The sequence below is a fragment of the Harpia harpyja genome, chromosome 4 (assembly GCF_026419915.1).
Source record: "Harpia harpyja isolate bHarHar1 chromosome 4, bHarHar1 primary haplotype, whole genome shotgun sequence".
Lineage (NCBI taxonomy): Eukaryota > Metazoa > Chordata > Aves > Accipitriformes > Accipitridae > Harpia > Harpia harpyja.
Genome location: NC_068943.1, coordinates 42,872,824 through 42,886,085, shown reverse-complemented (window position 1 = coordinate 42,886,085; position 13,262 = coordinate 42,872,824). Strand labels below are relative to the sequence as shown.

Below are 13,262 nucleotides of genomic sequence, written 5' to 3'. Positions count from 1 at the left end.
GATTACTGCTGGTGCACCACCATACAAAGAACTCTGGGCTGGCTACTCATGACCGTAACAAATTCTCAAGGGCCTTACTGCAGATGTGTCACGTAGCAAAATAAACTCATGTAAACACGTATGTAAGCCACAAGGAGAAAGACAACATTACGCTTACAGAGTGTGATTACGGTGCCACTCTTGGGCCTTGACAGAGTCTCAGAAATTTCTTTAGCATTACACAGTTTAGGGCATCCTGATTTAGAGAGGGACCCCAATGATTTGTTCCAGCCTCATCCTCTGACAAAAACTCTCAGACATTGTTAAGCTGGCTGCATTAATTTCTTCTGATACTAGAGATTTTCACAGAGGAAAAACACCCTCTCCTAAGTCACACCCTATTACACTTGCTTTAACCAGGTCAGTTCATGAACTTTTTCCAAAACATTATTCTGCAATGACTGAAAAACTAGTCCAGACCCACCAGTGTGAAAGATGCCCTGGGAGCAGATATTTTTTGGCAGCACTGTACACCCCACAATCACTCAATCCATCTAATTCCAGGTAACAGCACCAGAAAGCACAATGTCATTTGCATTCATAATGACACTCAATTTCTTGCCCAGACTGTAATTGACTTTCCTTCCACTCCACATTGTGAAGTTTATTTTTAAACTGAAGGAAGAGTTTTAATATGAAGGTGCAAAATCTGAGGCCATAAATGAAAACCAAATAAACATAGAAATGCTGGATGCAAAGGTATTTACCCCCAGCAGTTGTCTACCTAGCAGATTCTCTGGACTAACCATAATTCCCACAGCAACATGAGCTACCATTTGTTACCTGCGAGATGCTATCTTCAAAGCTCATTTAGCATCATTTAAATGCTCACATTACAAAGCATGCTATTTAGGAAGCAAAGCTCAGCTGGAATCAACTTTAGCTGGTTTGGTGCTGCTAAACCCTTGCAGTGTTTTGCTAGGAATTTCAATCAGAAATCCCACCAGCCCAGTCAGAGCAACTCAGTATGTTGGATTTAAGAACAAACATGAATTTTCTAGCAGACCCGTATAGCAAAGCAGCAAAACCCCCAAACAGTTTAGAACTGTCTTTAACAACCTACTCTGAAACACCACTATGCTTTTCAACTAATGCCACTTTAGTTGGAAAATGAATTGCAACAGGCAATGATTCTTTCTGAAAAGACTAGAAGACCAATTCCTTCTGTCTTGTTTCATAAAAATTTCAAGCAAAAATCTAAACAAACGAGAGAAAGCATTGTTCTTTTTCTTGCAAAAGGTAACAAGACCTCCAACAAATCTCTGTGAAAGTGAGCTTAAAAGCGTAACTGCTACAGGTTTAAGAACAGCAAGGTAGCCCACCTCCAGGAGCTGAGCCAGAGGCTACCTGTGCCTCAGGGAGCCACTGGGGAGCCTGGCAAAGCCACAGCTCTTCCAAGGGAAATATCCCGACCCCAGGATCACCATGGGTACAGCTGGCTGGTGGCTGCCACGGCTGGTGTTAGTTATGGGTAAAGACAGCTTGCATTCTATTTTTCCCCCGCATTCATGGGTAAGCAGAGAAACAAGGGCCCCAAGCTCAGAGGAACCACAGACACAGCCGGTCTCTCGCCAAGCCTTCCCTGAGGTGAAGTGCAGCCTCAGCTCTGCCACTGGTCCCCTCCGAACCCCCCAAGTGCTGCCTGAGGACTTACCGCAACCACAGCCCCAAAAGCACAACTTCAGCAGCACAGTTGAATATTCCTTGCCTACTCAGAGGTACAGCACAAACGAGTGTCCAGGGACACAGCACATGCCTGGACAATAGCCATGCCCAAAGCCTGCCAAGGAGAGGGTGCACAGCTGCTCGTTAGGGTGGGCTACCTTGCCCACCCACAGCCACCCCAGCTGGGGAGACACCTGCACCTACCACCTGCGTACTCCCACACACCCCCCCCACGCAGGCAAGTTTCTCAGTGACATGTTTTGCTAAATAAACACACTTTGGAACAGATGCATTTCAGTATTTATACTCCTAAAATGTCCAGGTTATTAACTGAAGAAAGATAGGCTTTTACATCCAGTGTGAAGAAAGAACTTCCTAGAAGGAGGGAGCAGTGCACCAAAGTCTGTTCCCAATCAGCACTAAGAAGGCAGCAAGATGTGCAAAGGCCACAGAGATGGGCAATAAGCAAACACAGCCTCCAATTCTGCGGGGGATGTGTTTAACTCCCTGCAGGCAGACAGCCCTGCCGAAGCTGTGTGCAAGCACAAAACCAGAGAATGCACACCTGCAAGACTTACAGCCATAAAGTACAAGCTTTTCTGTGTTCCCAAGAGCTTCTAAGAGGAGTGTGATAAATACTCTTCAGGACAAGAAACATGCACTTAGATGTAAAATAGGCAGAAAAGATAAAACACAGTAAAAATGGTAACAGATTTCTCTGCTGAATGAAGTGGATTTGACAATTATGAAATCTCTCCCCTGCAAGTCAACAGACCCACGTGCTGTCATGGTACCTGAGGTTTGTTCGACTTAACTGATCCTTTTTTAAACACAAAGAAAACCATTGACTTTATAACAACTACGATACAAATAGCATGGCCTTGAAATTTCACACACAACTCAACTATTGCCAAGCCTCTTTTCCTCCAAATTTTCTCCCAAGAAAGAGTCTGCAACTGGCCCATTTGTACACTGCAGGGGAACCCCACTGTTAGATTAATAAACATTTGGCCCAATCTCATTCCAATCTCAATGGGAAAAGCACCTACTGTCACCAGGCAAGAAATGCCCTAACCTAAAACTATCTTGACAATAAAAATATTGGAAGTGATTGCATTATTTATTTTTCCAACCTAGGAATTCTTCAGTCATTCAGCACTTCTGTCCCACTGTTCCAGCCCTGCATAGTCTCCATACTTCTGCAGCCACCTCTCTTGTAAAACTGGAAAACAGACAACTCTTTGGGCTATGCAACTGAGAACCTACAAGAAAAACCACATTGTTCTGTACAAGCCTAGCCTCTTAAGCAGAAATTCCTATGCTGTCAGTCTGCCAGGTCTGAAGCCCTGTAAGATGGCTTCACCATCCTAGACCAGGCTTTCCAATGGAGCAACTGACACCTACGCACATTGCTTCCTACACTGGTGCAATAATCTTGGCTGCTGACCTTATTTAGACCAGTAGATCAGTTTGCATTACATACTCAGAAACTATTCCAATTTTCTTTCATAGGTAGCACTAATGCTTTCGGGGTTGCATCCCTCTGGAATCTCTGCTTGGCCTCGCATGAAGCATCACTGTACGCTACTCTGCGAATTCAAGAAGATAACTGAAAACTGGCAAGATCTGCCACAGATCCGCAGTTTGGTGGCAAAAAAAAAAACCCGCACAGCAGAGTTTAGAAGATCTTGCATGAGCACAATACCTAGTTGTCTGTCTTGAATAATGGATTAACAGGATCAGGCTGCTACACAAGTGATTGAATAGAAGAAAATACACCATATGTATCTTTGTGAAAAGATCTGAATGCCTAGAATAGTCCCTGGCTGAAAGGAAAATACACTTCCAAACAAGAATTAATTTTCTAGATAAGAAACTTGTCTCTCTTCCTCAAGAATCTCTCACTCAGCTCCCCTCTTCCCTAGATGCACTGGCCTTCTGTTAAGTCTGCATTATGTGAGGCAGGCTGGTCTTAACACACTGGCCAACAGCATACTGAAAGACTCCCCTGTAACTGTCCCTTCTAGCCTTTCTGTGACAGGGACAGAAAGGGGACACAGCTCAGCGCCATGCCTTTGAGAAGGCTCCCCCACTAACAGGTGTCCCTCAGCTGTAAGAGCTGGTGTGACCTTTGTTGAAAGCAAGGTAGAAAAACAAATTATTTTGTGCAAAACAGACAAACAAAAAAATGCTGGCACCAGCAGGGAAGTACTCTTACTCTTTCCTTACTCCCCGAGTAAGGAGAATGCGCTGGTACCAGCAGGGAAGGAGGAGAGACTGCATGCACAGATTAACTGTGCTCTCTCTTCTCTGCTGGTACCAGCAGATACTCTCACCTCCATGTACCACCACTGCCCCAGGCTCTGATATCTCTCTGGTCCCTCCCTGTCACGCAGGCTGAGTCAGCAGAGGTGAAGTTCCAGCAGCATAGAAGAATCCTTCACAGCTACAGCTGGCAGACATGAAGACTCTGCACACTAAGCGGTGAAGTAAACGAAGCAAAATGGCTCAGGTAAGTCTGTGACATTTAACTGTCTGCCTCCTACATCAGAGGCTTAGGAAGAGAATATGGAACATGAGTTTCGTCACACCAAACTGACAGTAATGATTCACAGATTTTAAACACCAGAAAGGATCACTCAGAAGCTAACTACAATAAGAAGCTGAAAACCAGAACTGAATTAGGAAAATACAGAACAAAGGAAGGAGACACGAACACATGGCAGGTGACATGAACTGTGGGGAGATGGAAGAAAATTCAAGTCAGTCAGAGAGAGAATTGAGTTATCCTTCTGTAACGTCTCTGAAGGGTTCACTGCTGATTAAAATCCCGTGAACAGTATCATTTATCATGTGAGTAAACTTACTTCTGGTAGAATTCCTCATATATCTCACCTGGTCTCCAGGCCTGTTTTTCAGGCCTGAAGTCAAAATCTCAATGACTTCCCTGGCAGTCTGAGTGGTCTGCAAATCAACGAGTGTGCATTTAAACAGGAGCAGTCCTGATATGTGAATCCTAAACAGTGTAGAAACGCCCTTAGCAGAGTCATAGTAGCAATAAGGATGGGGAGAAAGACAGACAGAGGGAGGAATGCAAAGGTGTGCTGAATGAATAGACTATGTGAAAGAGCTCAGCAGTGTATCACAAGTTCTGCACAAATAAAAAAACAACAAACAGAAAACATGGAGTAAGAGAATAGATAAAATCCACAAGACAAAGTATAGGGAATTCTCCCAAAGCAGAAAGCCCAATAACCTGAAGAAGCTACCTGTACTTCTCCTGGGGGCAAAAGTGGTGCCAGGGAGTCAGGGGAGGGGGAGAGTTAAAGTTCAGATACCACTCACAGCAGTGCTTTGCATCTGTTCAATTTTCAGCTTGGTTCTGCTACCCGATTGCAGGGAGGGCTGGGAGGAGGAAGCAGCCATGCAGAAGCACTACAGTTATGTGACAGAAAGAGGAAGAAAAATACATATATAGTTATTTTTGATTTTAACGATGCCTACCATGCTAGTTCCTGTAGCTTTCTCCTTTCTTAAAGAAAAAAGAAAAGGCTGGTTTGTGAGAGGAGAATTTTGGTTTCTAAGTACTACCTTATCAAGACAAAAAACTTGAGGACATGACTTTGCAGACCTGAAAAAGGGCAAGACCCAAAGCAACGGCAAACTAGGCCAAGAGGTACACAGCAACAGATCACAAAGTTCACAATAAAACCTTGCAGAAAACAACTTGAAGACCCCAAAAGCTTTTGCAAACTCCCTTGGTCACAAAGAGTGCTAGCAGAAGAGTCGGGTTATTACTTTAAGCAACAGAATACTGAGACAGCCCAAAAAAGACAGTGCAGGGACAGTCTCTCAGATTATTCCAATCTCAAAGTGCCAGTTCCTATCTAAATCGCACCCATCTAGTAACTTCCATTGGATCTAATCCGATCACTTTGTTTGACCATCTTCACTGTCCCTAGTAAACCAAATCTCCTATCCATGAAGACCTTCTTTTTCCACGTGCAGGGTTTTGTTTTGGTGGGTCGCCCCCCCCCCCAAGTAAAATCACCCCCAAAAGAGTCACTTGAGGGCAAAGTACGTTTCAAATGTAATTTCCTATGGGATTGTAACAGAGAATAACTGAAGTCCAGATAGGGATTTTATCTCAGGAAAATTGATCTCTCTCTTTCTGCTACATAAGGTGCCTATGATCTGAAAGGGCTCAAAACCAGCCTTTCTATGAATTCTGAAAGTTAACATACTGTCACACAAAGAAATATTCACTGGATGTGCTGGTGAGGAGACTGCTAACGTTCAGTACTACTCTGCACTAGGACTTTGATCTAAGGAAATCCATATGCTTTCTAGAATAGGAGGCCTCAATTCCTCCAAGATTTGGAGAAGCAACCTGATGTTTTCCACCAAGGTTCAAAAGACTCCCAAAGCACAAACATCAAGAGATTTACCTGATGTAATGTTGTCAGCTGGCTCCATTTACCTAAAAACCAGTTGTGGAGAAAGGAGAGCATAAACCTATGCTAATAGCCCAACCAACCTCAGCTCTGATTTTCCACTGAGGTTCAAGAGACTTCCAAAGCACAAACATTGACAGATTTACCGCAAATCATTTCACAGCAGAACTGGATAAAGCAGCTGCTTGTAGCAACTTCCCTATTTACATATACAAGTCCTCATGTGAGGTCAGAAACGCACTGCTGTTGTATTGCTATTTCTTTTCAGGCTTCCAGGTCAGTCATTCTGGGAAATGTGTAGGGCTTTCTCCATCTTGACTCTCTCCACTCCTTTGCCATGGTGGGAGCAGCACAGCCCTGGCTAGAACTAGTCTCTTCTCTTCATTGTGGCTGAATTAAATTTTGCTTTAAATTCCCAGGGGGCTCATAGTCAGGTCTGCTAGATTAGGCTTGAATTGCTCTATATTTCTGTCTGGAATGGCCAGGTATGAGCTACTTTTCTCCAAAGTTCATTAGATCCTGAACAGACAGAATGTTCCCAAGACAAATCTCCTCCCAGTTCCCAGCTGGCCAGCTGCAACTGAGCTTTCTTCACAGGGTACACACCAGGGCAGGTCAACTGGGGTCCAGGAGAACTGCCCCCTGCTCCCCCTTAGCATCACCCAATAAAGTATGAATAGTAACTCAAAGGGGAAGTAGCCGCTTGGCTTCACAGCCTCCTGTTCAGATCGCAGCTGGATCCAGCTTGCTCGGTGCTGAGATTAAACGCTTCGACAAGGTGAGTTTCTCCTTGAGTCCAGGAACTACACAATGCAGTCTCAAATTTCCTCCCAGTCCAGAAGGTGAACGTGGTGGTAAGGAAAAAACCACAAAAGAATAAAACCTGAAGGGAGTGATTCTGCTGCGCAAATACTTCCTTTCTGAGCTTAGCTAAGAGTTTTGGAACTGCAGTTTGCTAAGAGCGGGTGGAGAAGCCAAGGTAAGCAAAGGATTTATAACACTACAAAGTCTTCCTCGTTCTTAGTTACTGCTGACCTACAAAACACAGGTAAATACACTGCAGGAAAACTTCTTAAGGTGGTGAATCATTGATGTGGGACATTTGCTGATAGAGTTAGTATGGATCAAATAACATTTACATCTTGAATTTAAAATTATTTCTCCAGGACAGAGTTCAAGGACTGTTTACCTAGTGTACACCACTTCTTTTGCTAGAAGAGAAAAAATTAACTCTGGCTTCTCTGACAAGACCAAAAAAATCCCCACAGGTCCTGACCTCATTAATAGTAAAATATATCCAAATTTCACCGTAAGTGGAATAAATCCAACTTCACAGCAGCATGTAATAAGAGAGGATCGTGTCTTTTTATAGTTCCAGTTCCCAACTTCTGCAGCAGTATTGTAATGTAAATCCAAACCACAAATATCCACTTTTTCCTCTGATCTCACCCCTGGTATCATTTGTGAGCCTATTTGTTATTTGGCCTTTTTCCAAAAAGCTGTTAGCCCAGGATCTACATGTAGGACTGTGGTAATTCACCCCTCCTGCCTTCTAACATTACAGTATAGCTCAGTCTGTGGATCCTGAAGAGCTTGGTGCTTCAGGCAAGCTGCTTTTGAAAACAGTTTCTTACACCTGCCAAAAAGCGACTGGCCTCAACATCCAGCTTTACAAGAGATCTTCGACCTATACAGCACGTTGACTTGCTTGTTGACCACAACCCAGTTATCAGCTAATACCTCCCCTGGCACTGTTTACAAAGGCCAACCTGTCAGACCTACGCACAATGGCTCTCCAGTAGAATCTAGTAAGAGCTGGGCACCTGGAAAGCACCAGCTTTTTTAATGCCACGTTCTTCACTTTATCTATGTTTGGCTTGGCAAATTTGCTCCAAGAAATAGGCTTGTTAGCGGCTTTACTCTCATTAAGAATACCACAGGTGTACACTTGGTATGGTTTTGGAACCACAGAATTGTTTGCTTTGTGGCTCAAAGGTGTATGTAGGAGTGATGGGCTGCAGCAGATTTCTCACAGAGAACAGTGCATATTTTGTGCTATTTTGGGCTTTGATTTGTCAGAACTTACGCTGGCTGACAGATGGGTGAGGGGGAGATTGGGAATCAATGCCTGTTGCTTTTGATAGACACAAGTAGATTTTCCAGGTCTCTCTTTTTCAGGGACTAATACTTGCCAGTCTGTAAAAGGTAACAAGGAAAACCAAGTTTCCTCTTCCTCGGTTCAAGTTTCTTCCAGTTCTTCTAATGACTGGACTGGATACCTGACTTACTTTAAGACAAGATTTTGTCCTGCTTAATTTATGAAGTCATCTTGTCTATTTGCTACTCTTTCAGGGTTATCTGTTTTCTTTCCTAGGGAAAGCTAGCAGGGGTATCTATTCCCTTCATCTGATTTTCATGTTCTCAGACCTCTTGCAAGACTGAATTCTGTAAGTTCCAGAGAAAACAGAGACCTCCCACTGAAGTAACTGTTATTTCTGATGCTACCTTACAAAAAGGCCACGTCCCAACAAATTTTAGATCTCCACAAATCCAAAGCAGACACCACTTTTGCACTTCCTTAGTATCAGTGCAATCTCATTTTGCAGCTCTATTGCTTCATGTCTTTTGCAACTGCAATCAACAAAACAGCAAGTCAATAACATGATCTATGGTGACCATTCCTGTACCACCATCTTTTGCAACTGCAATCAACAAAACAGCGAGTCAGTAACATGATCTATGGTGACCATTCCTGTATCACCAAAGTATTACGTGTCTTAGTACTTCTGCAAATCTCACAGAAGAGAGATGCTACCTGCTGGATTCCAAGTATGCATTAAATTATGTCAGAACAAATGACACACATAGAACAGGTGTTATACTGAATGGATTTGAAGCAGAGGACTACAGTATCTCCATAAGCACAGATTTTCTCCTTGAATTTAATAGAAATTAGTTGCTGCTTTTACTTCCAAAGCCAGGAGCAGGAATTTGAATTGCTGGGTGACCAAGATGGGCTGAGCATCGGTTCTTTGTAGAAGATACAGACAATACTTTCCCATGACATGAACAGCTAAATACTTCCAAGGTTGTCATACAGTTCTCACATAGACAGACACAGGTGAATTTCACTGTATGATCACCAGCATGTAGGGAATCTTACTGGAGAGTCCCAACAGCCCTTATCTTATTTGGGGGCCACTGTTAGAAAATATATTTTGGAAATCTTTTTGTTTAAGTCTAAATACAATCAGCAACAGAAGAGTTGCATAAAACCAAGCATGGCAACTTTAAAACTGTGAATTTATCCGAGGTCAATGTACCACTGGGTGTTGTATAAAGAAAAGTTATATTCTCGCTGATTAGGTTTTACAGGCCTTTTTTTTTTCTTTTTTTTTTAAGAGGAACCTTGAAGAAGAAAGGTTCACCTATAGCTTTTACGAGATTATCTAGGTTTTTATACACAGTTTTAATATGTTTCTCATTGCGCTGTATACGTACAAGTCCTTAGCACAGCAAATCAGCAGGACTACTGATTCAACAGGTATGTGAAATATGGGACAGGGTCCATTCCATGGAAGTACAACCCACCTGAGGAGTTATAAAGTTATTTATAGAAGCTAGTCAGTCAGGAAAAAGTTGAGATAAAAGTACTAAAGACTTGTTAATTGAATACTTCAACAATTCCAGAAATAAAACTACTGAGTTAAAGATGAACCAATGTGGGGCTGCAGTTTGTCCTTCTGCCAATTTCTGTGATGCACCATACAAGCCCAGTGTCTGCAAGGATCAAGGCTTCATTTGGCAAATTTATTAAGCATGTACCTGGCTTCAAACTGATTCACTGATAAACTAGCTTAGTGAGACTTTTCTCATAGAAATGAGCCATTTACCATTTCAGGCTTCTGGAAATAACCGAACAAGTTGCTTCATCAAGAAATAAACCAACAAGCATAAAGATGGCCTCCAAAACTCAGTACCAAGCAACTCCTTTGACTTGCCATTACTAGAGTTTCTCAGTTTCTTTGGAAGGGGAAGCCACGGTTTCATTCTTGTTGCCCTGTGGTGAATGACTCCTTTTACGTGCAGTAGAAACACAATATGCTCACGGATAGGTGCTGGGGACCCAAAGAAAGCATAAGCATTGATTTCATTCAGGTCAGGGGCTCACCTTCTGTGGATGGAACTTCCAAAAGCAAGATTGATTGTTTGCCATATTTTCTGGATTTCACTCTGGTAGGTGACACTTTTGAATCTTCCCACTTCCTCAATCTAGCTGCAGAGAGAAGAGAAGAGAAGAGAAAAAGTAGCTGATAAGAGAAGATCAAAAGTAATTCTTGTACCTCCATGGTACACACCATGTCATCTATGACTCCAGCACTTCACGCACAATGGAAAGATACTAACAAGCATTTTCTTCATTAGTTACTTTTAATTTTTTAGTTCTAGAAATAAGGATTTTCCATTTTGACTATAAAATAAACCCCTTCTTTACTTCGGGCTTTTATTCCTCCCCTAAGAGCACAGCTGATATGATATTCTCTCCTCTCATGTTTGAAAACAAGATTACAGAAACATCTGCTTCAGGCTACCTACCCAGGAACTTTGGAGTGACAACGCTGTGGTCTTTCAGCCGTGGTGTAAAAACAGCTTCTTAGGAACCTTCATGTGCTGCGAGGGATAAAAGCACGGTATTAAAACCAGAAACTTTCAGAAGAACATTTCCTGGAGGTAGAACTGGGACCATCAGGAAATCTCTGTCCTACACTAAGGCAATCCTGACTTCCACCATTTTCAAAAGCAGCCTTAATTTTGGAGTCCAATTTCTGGTATCTTAGCTCTGTCTTCAGTAAGTGTTCAACATCATTAGGTCCTATTGTCTCTGAGTGGAGCTAAGGATGCTCAGAGGCTCAAGTTCGGAATCCAGAACAAAAATCCTCTTTAACTTTCAACCTTCACCTGTGTGTGGGTATTTCTTTAGCTACAGAGGAAAATAAAAGCATCTACAATACAGAGATTTGCAAATGTACATACGTGTGACTTTGAGTAGTACACAAAACTGTCTCACTCAGGAGCTGCGATGCATAGTGGTCCTGGTTCTGGAGCAAATTCTTCACCTGGCCATTCTCATCTGCCAATTCAATTTCACCTGTAACACCCAGAAGTCTAGGTCAGGGTTCAATAGCCTGAAGCTACTAAGAGCTATGGCAATTAAGTTCAAGACATATGTCAGCTATGCAAAAGCATCTGAAAAACAGCCCAAAGTCTGGGTGCGTTTTCGTTGAGTACTATGATTCAGGACCATCTCTAAATAATTATCTGCCTCTCATCCTAGTGGTCAGTCAGCCAAGTTGCATTGATGCGTATGCTTTTTATCAAGGCAAAAACTAGGTCATACAACTCGGCGCAAACCTCTTTTGCTGTGGGATAAGCTGCCTCATAATACGTTGCACTTGCTATGTCTAGGAGAATTCAATGGATAGCCATTACAGTTTTGTTAATCAGTGACAACTTGACAGGCTTAGTTAACGTGACTGTATTCAAGGACTGAGTGTGAAAACCTGCAAAGAATACGCCAGTAGATCTGGGTTGTTGGCATGTTTCATCACGTTGACATAGTAATGAAATCCTCATTGGAAAATAGCCATCTGAAGAAAATATCATTAGACGTTTTCTTCTAACAGCATTTAAAAGCACTGTATCTATCTATGTATATGTATAATGAGAGGCAAGGATTAACCAAGATAATGAGTGCAGCCAGGGGCAGCCTCAGTAACCACAACAAACGCCGTCAGGAACATTATCTGGCTCTGTTAACACACTGGGAGGCTTGATGATGGTTTCACTCTGGAAGACAGAATCAGCAGAAACCACCCAGCTCATTTCAGAACTCAGAACCACACACAGCCATAAACCAAAGAGGTTCCTTCTCAGGGAACTCAACCATACCTTCCTTCTCACAGCCACAGCAGTACTTGATGCTCTCCAAGAGAAGCTGAAATTTACACTGAATGTTCAAAAGGGCCTTTTCATTTTCTGTTAAGAGAGGCGTAAGTCAAAGTAACCAAATAAAAACCAACAGCCCAGTAACCCTTCTCCAAATTCCAAATTAAGTGACCCTCCACTCGATTAATCTTATCAGCAGTCCCAGGTAAATGGCACCCTCCCAAATGTGAGGGGACTTCACAGCTACTCCAGACAGCACTGGACTCCTGGAAGGTTCCATAGACCACTAGAAAAAGAGCTATCAACAGTAAATACTTCAGAAGTAGAACAAAAACAATGGTTGCACCAATCCTCTTTTTATTTGTTCTTTCCAAGGAACTATTAACAGAGTATGAAAAGAAACATTGTGTGACACTCTGGTCTTTTTATTGATATTCTTTGGTTCTATGGGAAAAAAAAGACACAAAACATTCTGAAACTCAAAAATGTTTATTTATAACTGAAGTGTACTTGTTAAGAAAACCACGGTGGGGAAAAAAGAAAACACCTAGCAAAATTCCATACAAATATCTTTGTTTTGATCTAAAACAAAAAATTGTTTGAATTGGAAAACTGTTACAACGAAAAATTTGACAAGTTTTATTTGCTAGTGCCTTCCACCCTGCCTTTTACAAATGTAACCTGGAACCACAAGTCACAGAGAGAACTTTTATCACCTGTCTCAGTACAATGTTTCCCTGTGGATATTAGAGACAGCAATCACTGAAGACATTTACCTCCATGTAGTACTGTTATAAACATACCTGCTGATAACCTGAAAAAGAAAGCAACATGGACAGCAATGACAGTTTTTTCACTACTATATTCTAGAACAGGCAATCACAGAAAGTGACCTACAGGTGTTTTGTAGCATTTGCCTATAGGTATGTTTTGCTTCCTAAAATCGTCCCTTTTTCCCAAAGTCCCTTCAGAGTGTCAGCAAGTACCTAAATTCTCCCAAGGTGAAGTTGCAAAGGAACCAAAATAAGTGTTTTGGTTTTGGGAGCAAGCTCAGAAAACGGGGAACCACCAAAATGAGTAGATGAAGGCAAAAGACCTTGCAGTTCCTCTGGATCCACCAGAGACACCAGTTACTGGAAGCAAAACCGAGAGCTTCTG

The 13,262-nt window shown here is 42.3% G+C and overlaps 1 protein-coding gene across 1 annotated transcript in view; it reads right to left on the bottom strand.

Moving 5' to 3' along the window:
• Positions 1-8,795: 8,795 nt before the first annotated feature.
• The window catches only part of LOC128141191 (zonadhesin-like), a 66,528-nt gene continuing 62,061 nt past the window's right edge, over positions 8,796-13,262 (bottom strand). Inside the window, 8 exon segments of the mRNA XM_052785800.1 lie at positions 8,796-8,860; positions 10,139-10,234; positions 10,330-10,434; positions 10,755-10,829; positions 11,193-11,224; positions 11,226-11,307; positions 12,108-12,203; positions 12,908-12,918. Of these exon segments, the coding sequence (XP_052641760.1) occupies positions 8,796-8,860; positions 10,139-10,234; positions 10,330-10,434; positions 10,755-10,829; positions 11,193-11,224; positions 11,226-11,307; positions 12,108-12,203; positions 12,908-12,918 (562 nt within the window).